This window comes from Paramormyrops kingsleyae, chromosome 3 (assembly GCF_048594095.1).
Source record: "Paramormyrops kingsleyae isolate MSU_618 chromosome 3, PKINGS_0.4, whole genome shotgun sequence".
In the NCBI taxonomy this organism is placed as follows: Eukaryota; Metazoa; Chordata; class Actinopteri; order Osteoglossiformes; family Mormyridae; genus Paramormyrops; species Paramormyrops kingsleyae.
This window is the reverse complement of record NC_132799.1, coordinates 10,193,448-10,211,715: the sequence shown is the minus strand read 5'-3', so window position 1 is coordinate 10,211,715 and position 18,268 is coordinate 10,193,448. Positions and strand designations below refer to the sequence as shown.

Genomic DNA, 18,268 nt, shown 5'->3' with positions numbered 1-18,268 from the left:
GTTTTCCCTTTTTTATTTCTGACCCCTTGTGTTCTTCTCATTTCTGTGTTTGGTACCCAGTGTTCATTTTGGTTTCCCTGTTGTCTCTTGGAGCCACAAGTGGATCATCACCTTCTCCCTGCCCGTGTCACGCCGTGCCATAACACAATTTGCACTTTAAGAAATATTTCAGTTCATTTTTATGAAAATTGTCACTGAATAAAACAAAGAAGCAGATTTGTGTAAATCATGTTGGCTGTGGGTTTTTTATCCTGTAGCATATTGAGCGTAGCTTTTGTTTGAGCAATACGACCATTTTATTTCCGTATTCTTAGCACGCACAAACAATACCGCTACAGCCCTAAATGCAGTTAGTTTGCCATGTTAATTGGAATATATTGTTAGAAATATCACATTTAATGCTTAGTAGTTCGTAAAGGGGGAAAAATACCAAATCGGTATCACCAGATAGTTCAAAATTCAAAAAATTAAAAACTCAGAATCTTATCAGTTAAATAAAATTATATCGTGCCACCTGTAATGATAATTATATTACGTTACGCCTCATTACATGCTAATTTCTGAAATGTCTCTGCTTTTTAATACATTTCATTTTATGAAATCTCAACGCCGGGAATCAGACATTCATGCTGGAATTGGCCAGAAAACCACTACTGAGGAACACAAGATACCAGTGTGGGACGAGAGACACCAGAAGTGGCATCAGGCCACTGAAAATTTGCCAGTCGGATTTTTGGTCAGATGAGTCCAAATTTGTCCCACCTTCGTGTCTTTATAAGATGCAGCAGGTGAACGAATGCTCTCTGCAAGTGTCGTGCCGAATATAAAGCATAGAGAAAGATGTGTGAAGGTTCTTGACTGCTGATGACACTGTTGGTAATTTAGTTAGATTCTGCGGCACACTTTAACCAGCATAGCTATCACAGAATACTGCAGTGACATGCAATCCTACCTGGCCTGTGCTTAAATGGGAAATCATTTGTTTTTCCACACAACCCCAAGCTCACCTCCAGGTTGTGTAAGAGTTACCTATCAAAGGAGAGTAATGGTGTGCAGTGATCTGCAGCATGTGACCTGCCCTCCACAGTAACCCAAGCTAAACCCAACTGACAACTGCTCAGCATTTGTAGACACTCCTTCAAGATGCTGGGGAAGCATCTACAATGAATCCCAATGAACTTGTTTGAGAGAAATTACGAGAATTTTCAAAACTAACAGTAACACTAACACTAAAACGTGCTAGGCAGTCAACGGAAATGTTCAAAGCTATTTATCTGCGTAGTAAGTGTGTATTTGCTCAGAAAAAAACACACAACTTAACATTGGAACATAAGCAAGAATAGCACAATAAAAATAACAAGAATTTCTTCTGTTCTCCAAAAAGTGACTGATATCTTTTTGGATGGTTAGATGAACACTGCTTGACTTCCCAAACCTCTCCTCAGGGGCACCTCAGCCATCCCAAGTGTTTGTTAAATTTCACCACAAGCTCACTTAATTCATTAATTTAATCAGTTAAAAAGTCAATGAGGATTTGATTAGCCACATGAGGTGTGCTAGTAGTCAAAAAATACATTGGTGTGTTGGATGGTTACTCTCTTTTAGTAAAACAGGAGTAAAACAGAAAACCAAAGATAATTCCATGTGTATAATTATTCAGCAAATGATTATTACTATTAAAATGGGCCAAAAAGTGCCAGTCAAATGGATGCAAGACAATTGAAATTGCCAAAATTTTCCAACTGTACAACAGAGTGTTTTCTGGCCAACAAGCTAAAAAAGATAGAAAAATCTTGTAGAGAGAAGATGACAAAAGCTAACTGCCAAAGATATGTGTCAAATTAAAGCTGCCTCAGTTAATATAGGATATTATCAAATCAAGAACTTTACTGCTTCAATGGACAACAGGCTTATGATGGCTTATTATTCCTTATATAGACTGAATAACGTTTTTTCTGTTGATGATGAAGAGAGAAAAATCCACTTAAGTTTATGATTGCCTAATAATTGTGATAATCAAGCATTTTTCCTTAGTTTTTGTTTGTGAAAGAGTATTGTAACATTTTCTCTCTAAATAAATTTACTTGGAGCAAAACAAAACTTCTGCATTCACATTTATACCTGTGCTCAATCTCCAGCAAAAAATATCTCCAGGTATAGGTCTTGCCTTATAATTTTGCACATGGTATGTTAGTTAATACCCCAACCATCCTACATTAGCTGTAACAGCAACTGAAGTTAAATATATTTCTGATAATTTATGGCCAGCCACGCAGCTGTGAATATGACTAAACTGTTCTAGCAGTGCAGCTTGTCACTTTTAATGTGAAAATGACATTTGTGCTAGCCGCCGTGGTGTTATTGTGCGCAGCCTTCTGTGTAGCACTATGTGAAAAAGGCATTATGAGTCATCAGAAGTGACGTGCCCATGCACCTTACACACCTGTGCAGCAAGCTAGAACATGCAAATAAATAAAACTGCAGTCGGTGCACAAGGTGATTTACAGTGAAACAAGTCTTCCCTTATAGAAAAAGATTTATTTTTTTCTTGTTTCATTACTGTTAGTATTTCCTTTTAAGTAATTAAAAAAACGTCTATGTCCTTTCAATGAATGATAAGGTCGATCAATTTCCCTTTCTGACCTGTGTGTATGGAGTTTGTATGCCCTCCCTCTATTGGGCAGGTGTTTCTGCTGTCTATGCGTGGAGTTTGTACGCCCTCCCTCTATTGGGCAGGTGTTTCTGCTGTCTATGCGTGTAGTTTGTACGCCCTCCCTCTATTGGGCAGGTGTTTCTGCTGTCTATGCGTGTAGTTTGTACGCCCTCCCTCTATTTGGCAGGTGTTTCTGCTGTCTATGCGTGGAGTTTGTACGCCCTCCCTCTATTGGGCAGGTGTTTCTGCTGTCTATGCGTGGAGATTGTACGCCCTCCCTCTATTGGGCAGGTGTTTCTGCTGTCTATGCGTGTAGTTTGTACGCCCTCCCTCTATTTGGCAGGTGTTTCTGCTGTCTATGCGTGGAGTTTGTACGCCCTCCCTCTATTGGGCAGGTGTTTCTGCTGTCTATGCGTGGAGATTGTACGCCCTCCCTCTATTGGGCAGGTGTTTCTGCTGTCTATGCGTGGAGTTTGTACGCCCTCCCTCTATTGGGCAGGTGTTTCTGCTGTCTATGCGTGGAGTTTGTACGCCCTCCCTCTATTGGGCAGGTGTTTCTGCTGTCTATGCGTGTAGTTTGTACGCCCTCCCTCTATTTGGCAGGTGTTTCTGCTGTCTATGCGTTGAGTTTGTACGCCCTCCCTCTATTGGGCAGGTGTTTCTGCTGTCTATGCGTGTAGTTTGTACGCCCTCCCTCTATTTGGCAGGTGTTTCTGCTGTCTATGCATGGAGTTTGTACGCCCTCCCTCTATTGGGCAGGTGTTTCTGCTGTCTACGCGTGGAGTTTGTATGCCCTCCCTCTATTGGGCAAGTGTTTCTGCTGTCTATGCGTGGAGTTTGTACGCCCTCCCTCTATTGGGCAGGTGTTTCTGCTGTCTATGCGTGGAGATTGTACGCCCTCCCTCTATTGGGCAGGTGTTTCTGCTGTCTATGCGTGGAGTTTGTACGCCCTCCCTCTATTGGGCAGGTGTTTCTGCTGTCTATGCATGGAGTTTGTCCCTGATTTGTTTCCCTTCACAGTCCAAAAGCATGCAGTTAGACTAATTTGCATATTTAAATTGCCCAGCGTGCGTGTGTGTGTCCTGTGATGGACTGGCATCCTGTCCAGGCTGTGCCCCAGCCCTGTACCTGTGATGGACTGGCATCCTGTGCAGTTGTACCCCAGCCCTGTGCCCTGTGATGGACTGGCATCCTGTGCAGTTGTACCCCAGTCCTGTTCCCTGTGATGGACTGGCATCATGTGTCGTTGTACCCCAGCCCTGTGCCCTGTGATGGACTGGCATCATGTGTAGTTGTACCCCAGCCCTGTGCCCTGTGATGGACTGGCATCCTGTGCAGTTGTACCCCAGCCCTGTGCCCTGTGATGGACTGGCATCCTGTGCAGTTGTACCCCAGCCCTGTGCCCTGTGATGGACTGGCATCATGTGTCGTTGTACCCCAGCCCTGTGCCCTGTGATGGACTGGCATCCTGTGCAGTTGTACCCCAGCCTGTGTCATATGCTGATAGGCTTCAGGCAGCCTTTGCCCCAATAACCAATCAGAGGATGGATATATCTAATTTAAACTTCAATTAAAATGTTATTTATGCCCCATAAACAAATTGAGATAAGCATAATTAAAATTGATTGATTTCAGAGTATTTGCCTTTACCAAAGGAAGATGATATTTATAAATCTGAAGTAGATTTTTATTTATTTATTTTGCCACTGCTGACTTTCAAAAGAGACATAATTAAATGTCTTTATCACACACAGGCTTATTTAACTTTTCAATATAATTCTAAATTTACAAATGTCCATGTTTAGTGTTTGTTACTGCACTATTTTTGGGAAAAAAATTAGGCGTTAACAAGGTTACTTACAATTGACTGTGTGTTCAATGGTATGGACCAAAAAAGAGTTATGCCAGAGGCTGCTGCTGGGACCCAAGACTATAGCATTATTATACTGCTATATTGTTATTATATTGCTACAGTATTTAAAAGATAAAATAAAACAAAAATTAGATTTTGATTTTCACATAATTAAGATATTCATGTGACCGATTCCAATTTAGATAATTATTAAATAAAATAAAAACCCTTATAAAACATATTAAAATAGGAATTAGTTTATATTATTGCAGGGGGAAAAAAGCACTGCAAGAATAGCCAAAATCTTCCAAAGCCTGAATCAACTCCAAGAGAAGACACACAACCAGTTCCCTGAATTATGATAATTAATTATAATTCTCCATATTGCAGCCACTCATTTTGTCTGAACACGACGGCAAGAATTTATACCGAACATACTCTTTAAAGGTTCATACTCTACATCAATTTGGCTAAAAGATTAATCGGAATATACATTATGACCTGCGATGTAAATGGGAAAATAATTTTCCCCTTATAAATTAGGGGGTGGCTGTGGTGGGTCAGTGGGCAGCAGCCGTGCCTCACACCCCCGGAGCAGGATGAGTCGCAGGTTTCCTCTGGCTGCACCAGTTTCCCCCTACAGTCAAAGGCACATGCATGTGTTGGCCTAGTATCCCATCAAGGCTGGACCCCAGGCTTGTGCCCTTTGCTACATGGGATGGGTTCCAGACCCCGCATGAGCTTGACCAGGATAAGTGGTTGGAAGATAGTTGGATGTTATGCACTATTATTTTGAGTATTTCTTTTCCTGTTAGTGAGCTGCACATTCTTAAAGAGGGTGGGTTTCAATGTGATCCAACCACTTCCGTTTAAAGTTCAAAAGGCCTGCTCGGGAGTTTACTCACCATAGTCACTGTCGTAGAAGACGATAAACTTCTGCCAGCGCAGCTCGGTGACCAGCCGCAGTATGACGTCGTTAAGGCGCACCGGCGGCCGAGCAGCCAGGGTGTAGCGCTCCCCATTGGGACTGGGGTTCAGCTGACAGGCGGTGCGCGGCGAGCCGTCGCGGTTACGCTGCACGAACAGGTGCGGGATGTGCATGGCGTCGGTTAGCGACTGTAGCGCGTTGGCAGAGGCGCAGCCTGTGGATGTGACCAATGCCAGGATGCCCTGGGTCATTAGCTCACAAGCTGCAATGGAAGAAGGGAAAAGAGAAAGGAATTAAAAATGTAGTAAAATACATGCATTCACAAAGTTACTGATATCTTCTTGTACGGCTGGAAGAACACTGATTTGTTCCAAAACCTCTCCTCAGGGGCACCTCAGCCATTCCATGTATTTGTTACATTTGTCCACCAGCTCAGTTAATCAATTAATTTAATTAGTTAAAAAGTCGATGAAGAATTGATTAGCCACACGAGGTGTGCTAGTGATCAAGTCAAAAAATACATTGGTGAACCTGACACACTTCGACAGATTTTACACAAACTGTCACGGTCAGCCCCGCCCTCGTTTGTTCCCAGCGTCTCTCTTGAGCGTAGCTGCTAATCATCCACACCTGAAGCATGTTAATCGTACCACTTGCTCCTGTTCTCTTATTAACCAGCCACAGCTGCCTTGTTTTTACTCCTCTGTTTAGTCTATAAGTATATTAGCGTCTCTTAGTCCTGAGCTTCTTGTTCAGTCATTGTTCCCTGTCTGCGTTGCTGTCCTGCCTGTTTCCCCACAATAAACACCCCTGCGGGGGGGTCACCCTACCAACAGCCTGCATTTGGGTCGTCCCTCTCCTGCTGCTATGTGGCACGGACAAAAAGATCATTCAAATATCATTTTGAATTCCAAAGACTTTTGCACAGTACTACATACCGAGTAAATACAGAGAACATTATGATAAAAATATTATTCCGGAAATAACTTGATGGGCAGTTTCCAGCATTTCATAACGCCTATAGAAGCAGTAGATGACATCATTGTGTTTAATTTTAATCATATTTTTAACAAAAATTGCCAGATTGTGAAAATAATCTGATAATAACCAGAAACCACATTAAAATAGTTGTCTTTTCTACGTATGTTATTTAAATTGTAAGTATTGTATTTGCCTCTGTTATCAGGATATTTCTTTATGCATTGTACATTTAGCACTGGAATGACTTATCTCATGCTTTGGTTTCATTTATTTCCACTAATTGCTTTTGTTCAGCTGTACAATATCATAGTAATGCTTTCAGTAACTCCAGAGTAGAATGGGCACAATTTATTTGAAAAGACTGAAACAAAGGCTTCTACAGGAATAGTGCTACAATCACCAATAGTTCTATATTAAGAATATTATTCATCTCTCTTGAAATACAAATTGGTTTTTATTCTATTACTATAATTAGTATTTTTATAATTTCATATTTTTTATGAGCAAGAATGGTTTCTTTTTCCTAAAGTAATCACTGTAGAAAGTACTTTATTATTTGTTATTTATGTATTTACTTGAAGACAGCAGTATGTTTCCGGCACATGATATGATTTTCAGAGCATTCAATTTTTGAAAGAAGAAAATTCAAATGAAACAACGTCTGTGCCAGACCAGCAATCAGTCCAGTGGCTTGGTTTACAACTTAAAGTGACACTAACACTGAAATGTTAAAAAATATCAAAAGAAAAACAACACACAGTTGAACAATTTTTGCCTTCACATTAGTATGCAAAATAGGTGCAAAGAGGATTCGGGAGAAAGGAAAGTTAAAGGAAACTAAAGGCATTGAAGTCTAATTTTACTACTTTGTATCCCTGTGCGTGCGTGTGTGTGTGTGTGGGGGGGGGGGATGGAAGGGATGTTACTGTAGCTAATGTGGAGTTAATCTATGCTGAATGTGAAGGACTGCATACAACTACTGCGCACAGCATGCATGATCCTCACAGTGGCTACTGACATGGCATCTTGCTCATGTAAAATACAATAATCACAGAATTTTGTGATGAAACACAGCAAAGGCAATTCTAAGTGAACATCCATGTTCAGCACATCAGCAATTCACCTCACTGAACCTGAAGGTGTGACCATCAGATAGCTGAGTCAGTAAAGAGCTCTACCACTTGCATGCATAAAACACAGTGAGTACAGAAGATATATGGTATATATGAATTAAATGACACTGCATAGTCAGTCTTTTGCATACAAATATATACAAATTTATTTTTTAAAAAGTGCTCAATCAAATGAGAGGCAATTATCACTTTTTTTCACTAATGTCTAAACTGAAAAATGATGATAATTTTTAATAGAGTGCCTTATATTGTACTTAGTGGGGGCACAGTGGTGCAGTGGTTAGCACTGTTGTCTCACAACTCTGGAACCAGTGTTTGATTCTCTGCCCAGACTCCATAAGTGTGCAATTTGCATGTTCTCCCTGTGTCATTGTGACCCCCCCCCCCCCAACCCTCTGGGGTCTCTGGTCCCACCCCCACAGTCTATCAACAAGGTGAACTGGAGCTGCCAAATTGCCCATAGGTGTGCATGTGTGTGTGTGTGTGTGTGTGTGCGCCCTGCGATGGGTTGGCCCCCCATCCTGGGTCATTCCCTGCCTTTAGCTTCTGGGGTCGCTCAGACCCCTGTGATCCTGCACAGGATTAGCAGTGTGGATGTATATGTAATCTGAGTAAAAAGGATAATTAATGATGTTGCGTGTTTCTTTTCAACAGTTCCTTTGTTCAAATGAAATGTTAAGGTAAAGAATAATCTGCTTTAACTGAAAGCATAAAACCACATCTTTATAGAACATTACTAAATGTAACACAACTACTGTTCGGATTAAAAATGCATTGCTATTAAGGCATCAAGGCAATTAGATTGTATAAAAATAAATGATTATATTGTAAATGAAAGATTATATAAAAACACATTAACAGTTTTCCAAACAAAAAAGTATTAAAAAAAAAAAAAAAAACGGTAAGATTAAGACCTCACAATGAAATTTAATTTGATGGCCACAATTACAAAAAAGGAAACAAGGGCCCCTTGATGTTTCCTCTGAGGAAGCTCTTATCTCTTCCACACTACCGAAGCAGGATCAAGGGGTCTGCTCCGCTAACTCAGTCAACCTTGCTGTGACTTCGTTGGCTGTAGGTTGTCTGTTCTTAAAAAAACTACCATATGATTGGCTGGAATTGCTTTAGTTTCTGTGATGTGTTAGGCTGATGTGTTATGTTCCTTATGGACAGTTTATTAAAGTTTCTCATTTTCTTTTCATTTAAATTTAATATGTCAATATGTCGTTTATTTCACCCAGCCTTAACCCCTTGGTAAATTTCAGCGACCGGGGAATTTTCCTGGGTGACGAACGGGTTTGCATCCGTGCAGCAGCCCGTTACAGACTGAACCACATTTTCCTGCTGCAGTTCAACGGTCCACAAGGGCTGTTTGCTGCCCGCTACTAGGCCACAGACGAGCGGCTGAGAAACACTGCTCTAGATGAAAGATTACAGTACCAATACACAAGGATAAAATATATCACTTTGAATGACATTTCCTTGTAAAAACTTTATCCTCTGGGTGCTTTTTGGGGTTCAAGTGGCATGTAGAGAATCAAACAAAATGGAAAAGTAAGATTCTACAGAAACAGAAAAGCAGCGGAAAAATCAACAAGAGGGGTGGAGGTACGGCTCATATAACTAATAACCTATTATTAATGAATATAATCATTTGGAAAATGATACAAGAAAATTAATGTATTCCTGTCTCTATTTATTATAATGCAATCATTTTATTTCTCTTTTTTATCTTAGGCAAGACGACCCAATATTTCCATGAAACAATTAAAAGACATAGCTCCTAATTAAATTACTAAACTGAATAACAATTTAAACAGAGGACAAAGCATACATTGGCAATAAGTACATTTACATGGAGTTCAATATTAAAATAATTTAAAAATTCCTTTCACATGTCCTTTGGTTTTTAGCCTGTTGAACATATGGTAACATATTACTGCCACCTCTCTTGTGCGCCGTGAACATTTTAACTCTGTTGCACCAACTCGTTCAATGCACTCCCTATATTACTCGAATCCAAAGTATTCAGAGTCCGTTAACTGGCTATCTGCGGTCACCATTAAAACATAATTAAGAGAGCAATGTTTCACCTCTTCACTGCCTCGGCGTTCATGCAGTTTGCATGTTCTTCCAATTACTACATGGGATTCTGTGGTACTCTGATTTCCGCCAAAACAGGAGGTTCAGGTATAGTGGTGTTCATGATAATGATAATGTGTCTCTGAGTGTTTAATCATATACCCTGTGATAGACTGGCACCCCATTCAAGGTGTCCCTTTTCTCATGCTCTCTACCTGCTTCAGTCTGTTGCAGACGTACCTCAACCCTGCACTGGATGAAAGATTACAGTAAAAGGACAGATATTCATATTCATAAGTAAAATGTATCCTTTCGAAGCTTTTAAGCCACAGTAACAAAACATAAAACTGACAAATGGTCACATCAGTGTCTCGGACTTTATATCCTGGTGCCAATGAACCTCAGCATCTAATAGGAAATACAAGATGTATTTATGAAAGCAGCTAGTGTTGCCAAAAGGTCTCTCTACAAGAAATAAAATATAAATGGCTAAGTGGCTTTAAATGCATTAAATATGGTTTTAAAACAGCACATATACAGTTAATGGTTACAATCACAAAACTACTGAAACATTGTTTAATTAATTTCATTCAATAACACAGAAGCCACTTTAATGATGATGGCTACCTGGTCAGTTTTTTAAAAAAGAAAAAAAATCTGTATGTTCTTTCAGAACTTAAGTGCAATCACTGGGTGGAAATGTAGACATTTATTGGATGCATACTAGCATTTCTGCATTTCTGTTTTTGAATTAGTGCAAGCATGAAATATATACATCCTCATCTTCAAGATTTCTGTGAACTTTTCTTGAAAATGTACCCCATGGATTTAGTGAGTTTAATTGTAATTGTAAATTTCCAGAAGTATATGATGGGCTGGCACCTCAGCATGGGTCCTTAGCTCCATCCCGGGGGGGTGCAAGGGGTGGTGGGTTGTGGACGGAGTTCCTCCTTGGTGGGGGGCTCACCTCTGTGAGTTTGTGTAACCCGGGGGGGTCACTTTCAATTGTTCAGGTAGGTGTTCAGAGCAATGGATCTACACTGCTGCAACTTGAGAGTGTTAGCCATCATCTGAAATGTTTCAATAATTACAAGAGACAATGGCTTGACATTATGCTTTTTAAAATTATTTTATTCTTCTTTATACAACTATTGAATCATACTCCCAATCACACATTCAGTTGGATAACCACTTCTCCACATGAAGTGCTTTGATTCCACTCTTAAGGCCATCATTGATTGCTTATAATGTTATATCTTCTGTTAAGTGCCTGTTAGAAAACATGCTATATAAAAATAAACCCAGTATCACCGATGACAGGTAAAGGTAGTGGCTTCATATTCTTTTTTCTCTGCATCACTAATAAAATTAAAAGTGGTGCAGCTAGTATATGCAGCTAAATAAATCCTTCATGATGTCTAACATAAATCTAATGAATTAAATATGGATTCAGAATTAAACATTGAAATTTATGATTTTAAAATGTGCTGTATGGTTCCCATGACCATTTTCTTTCAGCAAGGTCCCATATTTCACCCTTATGACAATGGAATGCAAGTCACATTTAAAAGTCTTGTTACCCAGTAGTTAATATCTCTGTTTCTGAATATACTGTACAGCTATGCCTTCTGAAGTTAAAGGTCCTACTGTCATCCTGACAGCATATAAACTCTAGATGCACACAAGATCCGGGCTGGAGTCAGACCCACAGCGCTGGAGGTGCGAGGGCGTAGTGCTGCCCACCGCGGAAGCACATACCGGTGTCAACATTAATTCATTATCACAGCAAGCAAGGAGTGTAAGGCAAAGGAGACCCCAGAAACGATACCAGTCCACCACAAGGGACACGCTCTCGCAGGCACTTTAACTCCATCTGCCTTTTTGGAGTCAGGGGTAAGAATGAAAGCCTCTGGAGGACTGAATCTGCAGAGCTATCCACAATGCCATCATGCCAGCATATTATCAGTAATGGTGGTAGCTAGAAATTTGGAGCCTCCTGACAGAATGTCACCTTGAATCCCTCTCTTGGGTTGGCACTTCCAATTTGATGAAATACGGGCCCCAGGTACATGTAATTTGCCTGGGGGGCTTCCCCTTTGATAGATTTTTCCGAGCTGCCCCCTACCCCCCATTATAGGTTTCTGGGTCCCAATTAAGTGCTGGCCCCCTGAATTTGCCAGGGTGTCCATCTCCCTCCAACACCCCTGTTAGTATATTATGGTCTGTTATTACTGTATTGCAGTATTTATTTGCATGTGCAACATTTATGGAAATATGGTGAGTATTCCTGAATGTTCTGTAGAAAAATTACAATGCATTATAATAGATGACACAGATAAAGGTTCTTCCACAGTCCAACCTATTGAACATTTGTGAGGCTTCTAGAAATTCAGATTGAAATCAATTGGGAAAAAAAACTGTGCCACTTTTCGGGCAAAACTATCCTAATACTGTTATAATTCTCTGAAGCATTTGAACAGAGTTGTGGCCTACTCCACTATTATAATAAAATGGTACCTTTCGTAGGTTTATAATCCGGAAATGCACTGATGTTTCTGTATGTTTAAACAATGATGTATTTGACAACTATGCAAACTGATTCTTAATTTTTAGGCCACTTTGTTTTGACTTGTATATGTGCGAATTTATTCCAGGAGACTGAAAATCTATCTGGACACTGCTTCGGGGCAGCCATTTTTAAAAACTATTCTTGTGATTAAATGCATTCATTTCTTGGAGGATTGTGCCGGTAACAGGAAATATATGTGACGTTTTGATGTTGTTTATGATTCTGAATATTTCTTACAAATTGACAATGACATTGTAATCTGGATATTTCTTATGCATCAATGTTATTTACGGGTTCGATATACCTTGTATGTGGGAGATGAATGTAATGGGAAGTAGCATTATTACCTATGTTGTTTTCTGAACAATGGCTACATACAGTATAATCTCTCCTATAAGACCAGACTCCTTAGCGAAATGACTTTTTAATACATTGCAAAAAGCTGAAACGAAAGCCCGCTCTGGCTTGGCAAAGACCTCTAAATTCAGACATGGTGATAATATTTAATCATTCTGTATGATTACGGATTCAACATGTGAAACATTATTTCAATATCTGGCTGAAAGTTTGCATTGAAACTAGAAAACCGTTCCCGTTGATCCCTGCTCTTGTCACGTAGTAACCTTTTTGAGGTATTGATTAAAGGTTATTAAAGTGTTGGCATTTGGAATTCATTTGGCCTTTTTTGGAATAGCTGCTGAGGGTAAGCAGGTGTATTGGCAGCTTCTGACATTTGTTAAGTCAACTTTCCCTTTTCACTTCCCTTCCCCCTGAATGTTAAATGCTTTGTTTCTTTGCTAAGGACGCAATAAGATGAAAAATCTCCCTTGGGTGAAGCCAGGCAGCAAGGGCCAGTGTCTTACAGAAGCTGCAGATGGTGTCTCTCCATTCTCTGCCTGTACCAAGTCACCCAGATTACAAGGACAAAACAGGTGAGTATGATCTGGTGAGGACTGCATCTTTGAGTGGGACTGGTGCCTATGTTTAATATATATATAGCCGTAGGAAAAAATTAAGAGACCACTCTATATTTTTAATCAAATCTGCATTTTTAAATCCTGATTTAATCGTGGTTCAGCTGGCAGAAGGCTATGCTGAGCAGCAGGCTGCTTTCAGGTTCAAAATTTCTAAGACAGCAGTACAGAAGAATAAGGTGAAGCAGGAGACACTGGGAAAGACGAGAAACCAGTCAGGTAGAGGGTGGAAGCGACGTTCTAATGCCAGAGATGAACGTTAACTTATCCGACAGTTTCTCATGAACCGAAGGATGACATCAAGTGACCTTCAAGTGGAGTGAGAAACGTTAAGTGCAGGTGTGAAGTGCACTTCTAGGACAGTTCGTATCAGGCTCCTAGAAGCAGGGCTGAGGTCCCATAAAGCAAGGAAGAAGCCCTTCATTAATGAGAAACAAGGAAGAACCAGACTGCAGTTTGCAGAAAAATATATATTATTCACAGATGCACAACCAGAAATTGAGAAATGAGTGAAACAAAAAATTGTGCTGTGGTAAACACACACCAATATAACAGATATAACTGCATCCACATCCACAGATTTTCTTGGGAACAATGCTTCCTGCTGAGCCAACATACTGATTTAATTTCAAAAGTTTTTATGATTTTTCAGTAGCATTGAATACAAGTTTTATGCTAAATGGACCAGAAAGTTAGCAATTTTGCTAGGAAAATTATTCTCCAAGAAGTGACTTTTATTATCTGAACACATTTGTGTGCACATTTGTTAATTGACTGGAAATTTATTTGCAGAGTATTGTATTGGTGTTCGATGACAAAAATGATTCAATGACAAACATCTGGAAGAAATTTTCCATTCCATTGCAGTAGGCAGGTAGCACTGCTCCATAAAACTGATCTGGAGATTTACGTACTTCTGTTGTCCTTGGCAGTGGGGGCCACGTGATTGCAGATGCCCATTGAGGAAGAAAGGAGAGGGAGAAAATAATCCTACCAAACCACAGGCCACGATTTCCATACTTTCCACTCCTTTCCTGCATCCACAATTCACATTAATTTCCATAACGTTCAACATTCCTGACCACTTCCTGGCAATGTAATGGGCTGCACTGTGCCTTTCTCCTTCCATTAACCAGAGTCAGAGACAGCTCCACCCCTTAGCTGTGTGCTTCCTTCTCAAAGGTGGATCCTGTAACTGCCAATCTGCTGTCAGGCAGGCCGGGCTTATAACCAGCCCACGCCGATACACTCCACTGCCTGCGCTTCCTGCGGCTCACAGAAACACGGCTCGCTCTAAGCGACCTTTCCTCCTGCTCCCTGCCTAGTTCACCCCCCGTGGCCCAGCAGGCTTAGATACAGCACCGGGCGTCTCCACAGACCCCTCTCTGTCATCATCCTTGTATTATCTGCTCTTCTTCCTTTTGAATATGGCCCTCACCATCCTAGCAAATGCTTCACCATTGGTCTCAGGTTCTGACTGCTGTCAAACTTCTCATACTTCTCATACTTCTCTGTGCATGATAAAACCTTGTTCTTATATATATATATATATATATATATATATATATATATATATATATATATATATATATAAGGTACCCTGAGCATAGTCCCGCCCCCAGGTGCTGAATTAGCTGCTCACTATTTCACATTTGGATTGAATGCAGCACATTCTATTGCAGGGTGCTGTGGTGCATCAACAATGACAATAATTCACTTTTACTTCCCCTTTCACTTTAAAATATATATTATAATTATGGTCGTAGTCCCCCCCCCCCCCGCCCCCCCCGCAATGTTGACTCCATGGCTATGGCTACTGGTTGAAACCCATGTTGCTTCACCCTCCCCCCCCCCCCACCCCCCGGCTTGCTAAGTCAGTGCCCCAGCCGGCTGCCTTCTGATTGAAAAATACACAATGAGAAACCTTAATCTGTCCACTTTAAAATGCGTTAATCTGTCTACTAAATATTTTACTACAAGAAACTGAAGGTAGAAATTAATTTAGAATCTATCCCAATTCTTCTTTACAATGTCTTCTGTTCATCAAACATCCTCTTCTAAAATTTAATCATTCAATCTTACCCCCGGTATAGTACTGTTTTGCATTCCCATCATTCAACAGACCAAACTCCATTGTCCAACAGTTGCTTAGTTTAAGACATATTACACATAATCAACCCTCAATTTAAAATTGCCCAACTTCTCCTCTGTAATAATTGCTTGCCTCCGACCAATTTGTTTTCATAGATCGTCATTCAAGCGAGACACCTCAGCCAACAATCATCAATTGCCTTTCCTCTAAAAGCTTTTTTTAATTCTCATCATCACTGATTGTGAGCAGCCACCTCAATTAGGTTCTAGTAATTTGTAGAGTTTTGTACATTGTATACAATTTCCGGCATATATTCCAGTCACTTCAGATATGATTTGACTGCATACAATTAAAGGTGCATTACAAAAATACAATCTTAAGACTCATTATTTTGTTTGTTTTTCAGATCCTTCATGCCTTAGATATATGTATCTATTGATTAATTGTTATCTCATATACATACACAATATTCATATGGATGAGTTGTACTTAATGTGTGAACTGACCCATTATTGTACAATGTTTCAAGATTAACCCAAAATTATTTGATTGCACAAAGTGCAGTCAGTTACCTGTGCCTACCCATTACAGGAAAAGGCAGTAATTATACAGACATTAAGTATGAGTGTCACAACTGTGGATCACTTTGAATTCTAAACAGCAATGTGTCTCATAAATTTTATGTCTGTACTCTTCTTGGAATCAGAAGCTGTGATGTTTCCTCGATTATGTTTTGACAAGGCAAAATATGAAAATGTACTTTGATTTTTCATGATGCGGTAAAATAGGCGCTAGCTTAAAAAATAAAATAAAAAAAAAACAATGATTTACCAGTCCCAACAAGAAAGACGGCTTTAAATTCCTGGCATTTATTAACATGGCAGAGCTGCTGCTTGAGAAATTGTCTGTCGGAATCTCACCTCACTCCCACTCAGAGAAAGGAAGCATGACAGTTGATGGAGAATGGAGGACATGCTTACTGGGCCAAAAAACCAGGGCATCGCAGTGACTTAGTGCTTAGAACTGTTGTCTCACACCACTGGGATTGGTTCTTTGAAGCTTGCTGTGTTCGTGTGTGGTCATGCTTGTATTACATTTTGGGGACCGAATGTCCCCACAATGTGATACAAGCCTCTTATTTTAACCTTGTGGGAAGATCTGGTTAGTCCCCACAAGGGGAAACTCAATTTTATGAAGACCTGTGAATGCACTCAAAAACGTAAAATGCCAAAAGTCTTGTATTTTGTTTGGTTGCTTATGGTTAAATGTTAGGGCTGGGTAGGGGTTAAGGTTGTCATACTTGGGATTAAGGTCTCCATTCAGATATGTGCATCAACATGTATGTGTGTGTGTATGCATGTGTGCGTGTGTATGTGTGTGAAATCTGCATGTTCTCTTTTGAGCTTCTTCCTGCAATCCGTAGCCATGCAGTCGCATGTAGTGTCAACCTGTGTGTATGTGTTCCCTCCCATGGGCTGGGATCCCTTCTAGGGTGCACCCTATACCTCTATGCTCCACGGATAGGCTGCAAGCCCCCTGTGACTCTGTCCAGGATAGGCAGTTGGAAGGTAAATGGTCCTAAAACCAAAAGTGGCTTACAGTATGTGTGTAGCATTAGCATGACCATACATTTTCTAACTCCCTGCGCTAATTTATCTCATTGCCAGTATGATCCTGGCGATGACCCTAAATTTGCATATCTGGGTGTTTGAGTTTGCTTAAAACATATTGGGCAAAGTGTACTTCCATTCTCACGCCATTACATTCTGCACCTTTCCGAGAGGTAGGATGAGAGGATAGCAGAATAACCCACTAGCTTCCCATTCCAGGCAATGGCCCTTCACTCAAGGCAGGGCAGTCTATGTGTCTGAAACCGGATATAGAAAAAGCAGCTTACTCATACCAAACGGAATACTTATTTAATAATGCATAATGTTAAAAGGCTTCTATTCCACAATGATCACTGATTAATGTAATGTGAGAACAAAAGAAAATGATTGCAGGGAATCTAAATGAAGATCAGCAAAAACCATCAAAATGTGCATTTTTGTGGGGAGAGTATAGTAATCTACTGATGCAGCAGATGGCCAGCTTCTGAAAATATTTGGGTGGTTTTTCTGTTAGTATGGCGCGGCATATGATGATAAACAGAGAAGCACTGACAGGCAGATGAAGAATTATGTTATGGACAGAAAAAAAAATCCATCCATCCCTGGTGAGCCTTGGGCCAATGACAGGAAAAGAAAGCTTAATATTTGGAATTCCTGCCCATAAACTAAAAACAGGATGGATACAAACAAGCTACAATTCTCAAAATTTGGCCACCATTTATTTTGGAGCCATACCTTTCCATATCCAAAAATACCGCAGCTATGAGACAGATAGTTAGCTTGAGTTAATATTCTAAAATATCTAGCTGTATAAATGAGAAAAACATAAGCCACACTGGGTGACTTTTACAATTATTATTGTGTGCTTGGCTAAATATCAATAAACAAAGTTCACTAAGCGAGGCTTTTCTTGGATCAATAAAAAGGGGAAGTTGGCTTTTTTTATTTGAACTGTCATTTGATGTGAATCAATCATTGATTTCTGTATATTTTGTCTTTACGGCTGATCTGTCAAAGGTCTCGTGTCAACAGAATGCAAAAGACAGTGGGGCTTTGCCTGCAGGAACTTGAGAAGCGTAGACGTCTAACTGACACTAATAATGGATGAGGAATGAGTTTCCACTGACCTACTTTCCGATGTATGATACACTACAAATGATCACATTTATTTTCAGCAAAAGTGTAACACTGATGAATCGCAATGAACGCCGAGGCTTAGTTTCAGCCACTTGTCTATCAGTAGACATCTAGGCAATATGAAGTATATTCTGATGTATTATAATCACTCTGTTCAAGCATAGAGAAAGCAGGCCGGGTTTTGGAGATTGTGGCTTCCTGGCGTGCTTGCTAAGTTTTCAGTTTAGGTGGTAATTAGTGTCCGGCCATCTGTATGG

At 40.2% G+C, this 18,268-nt stretch overlaps 1 protein-coding gene across 3 annotated transcripts in view; it reads right to left on the bottom strand.

Moving 5' to 3' along the window:
* The window catches only part of LOC111858991 (glutamate receptor ionotropic, delta-1-like), a 183,776-nt gene that overhangs the window by 85,726 nt on the left and 79,782 nt on the right, over positions 1-18,268 (bottom strand). For all 3 annotated transcript variants that reach the window (XM_023841267.2, XM_023841275.2, XM_072709584.1), the window contains one exon: positions 5,411-5,695. In XM_023841267.2, coding sequence (XP_023697035.2) covers positions 5,411-5,695 — 285 coding nt within the window. The remainder of the gene's footprint in view (positions 1-5,410; positions 5,696-18,268) is intronic.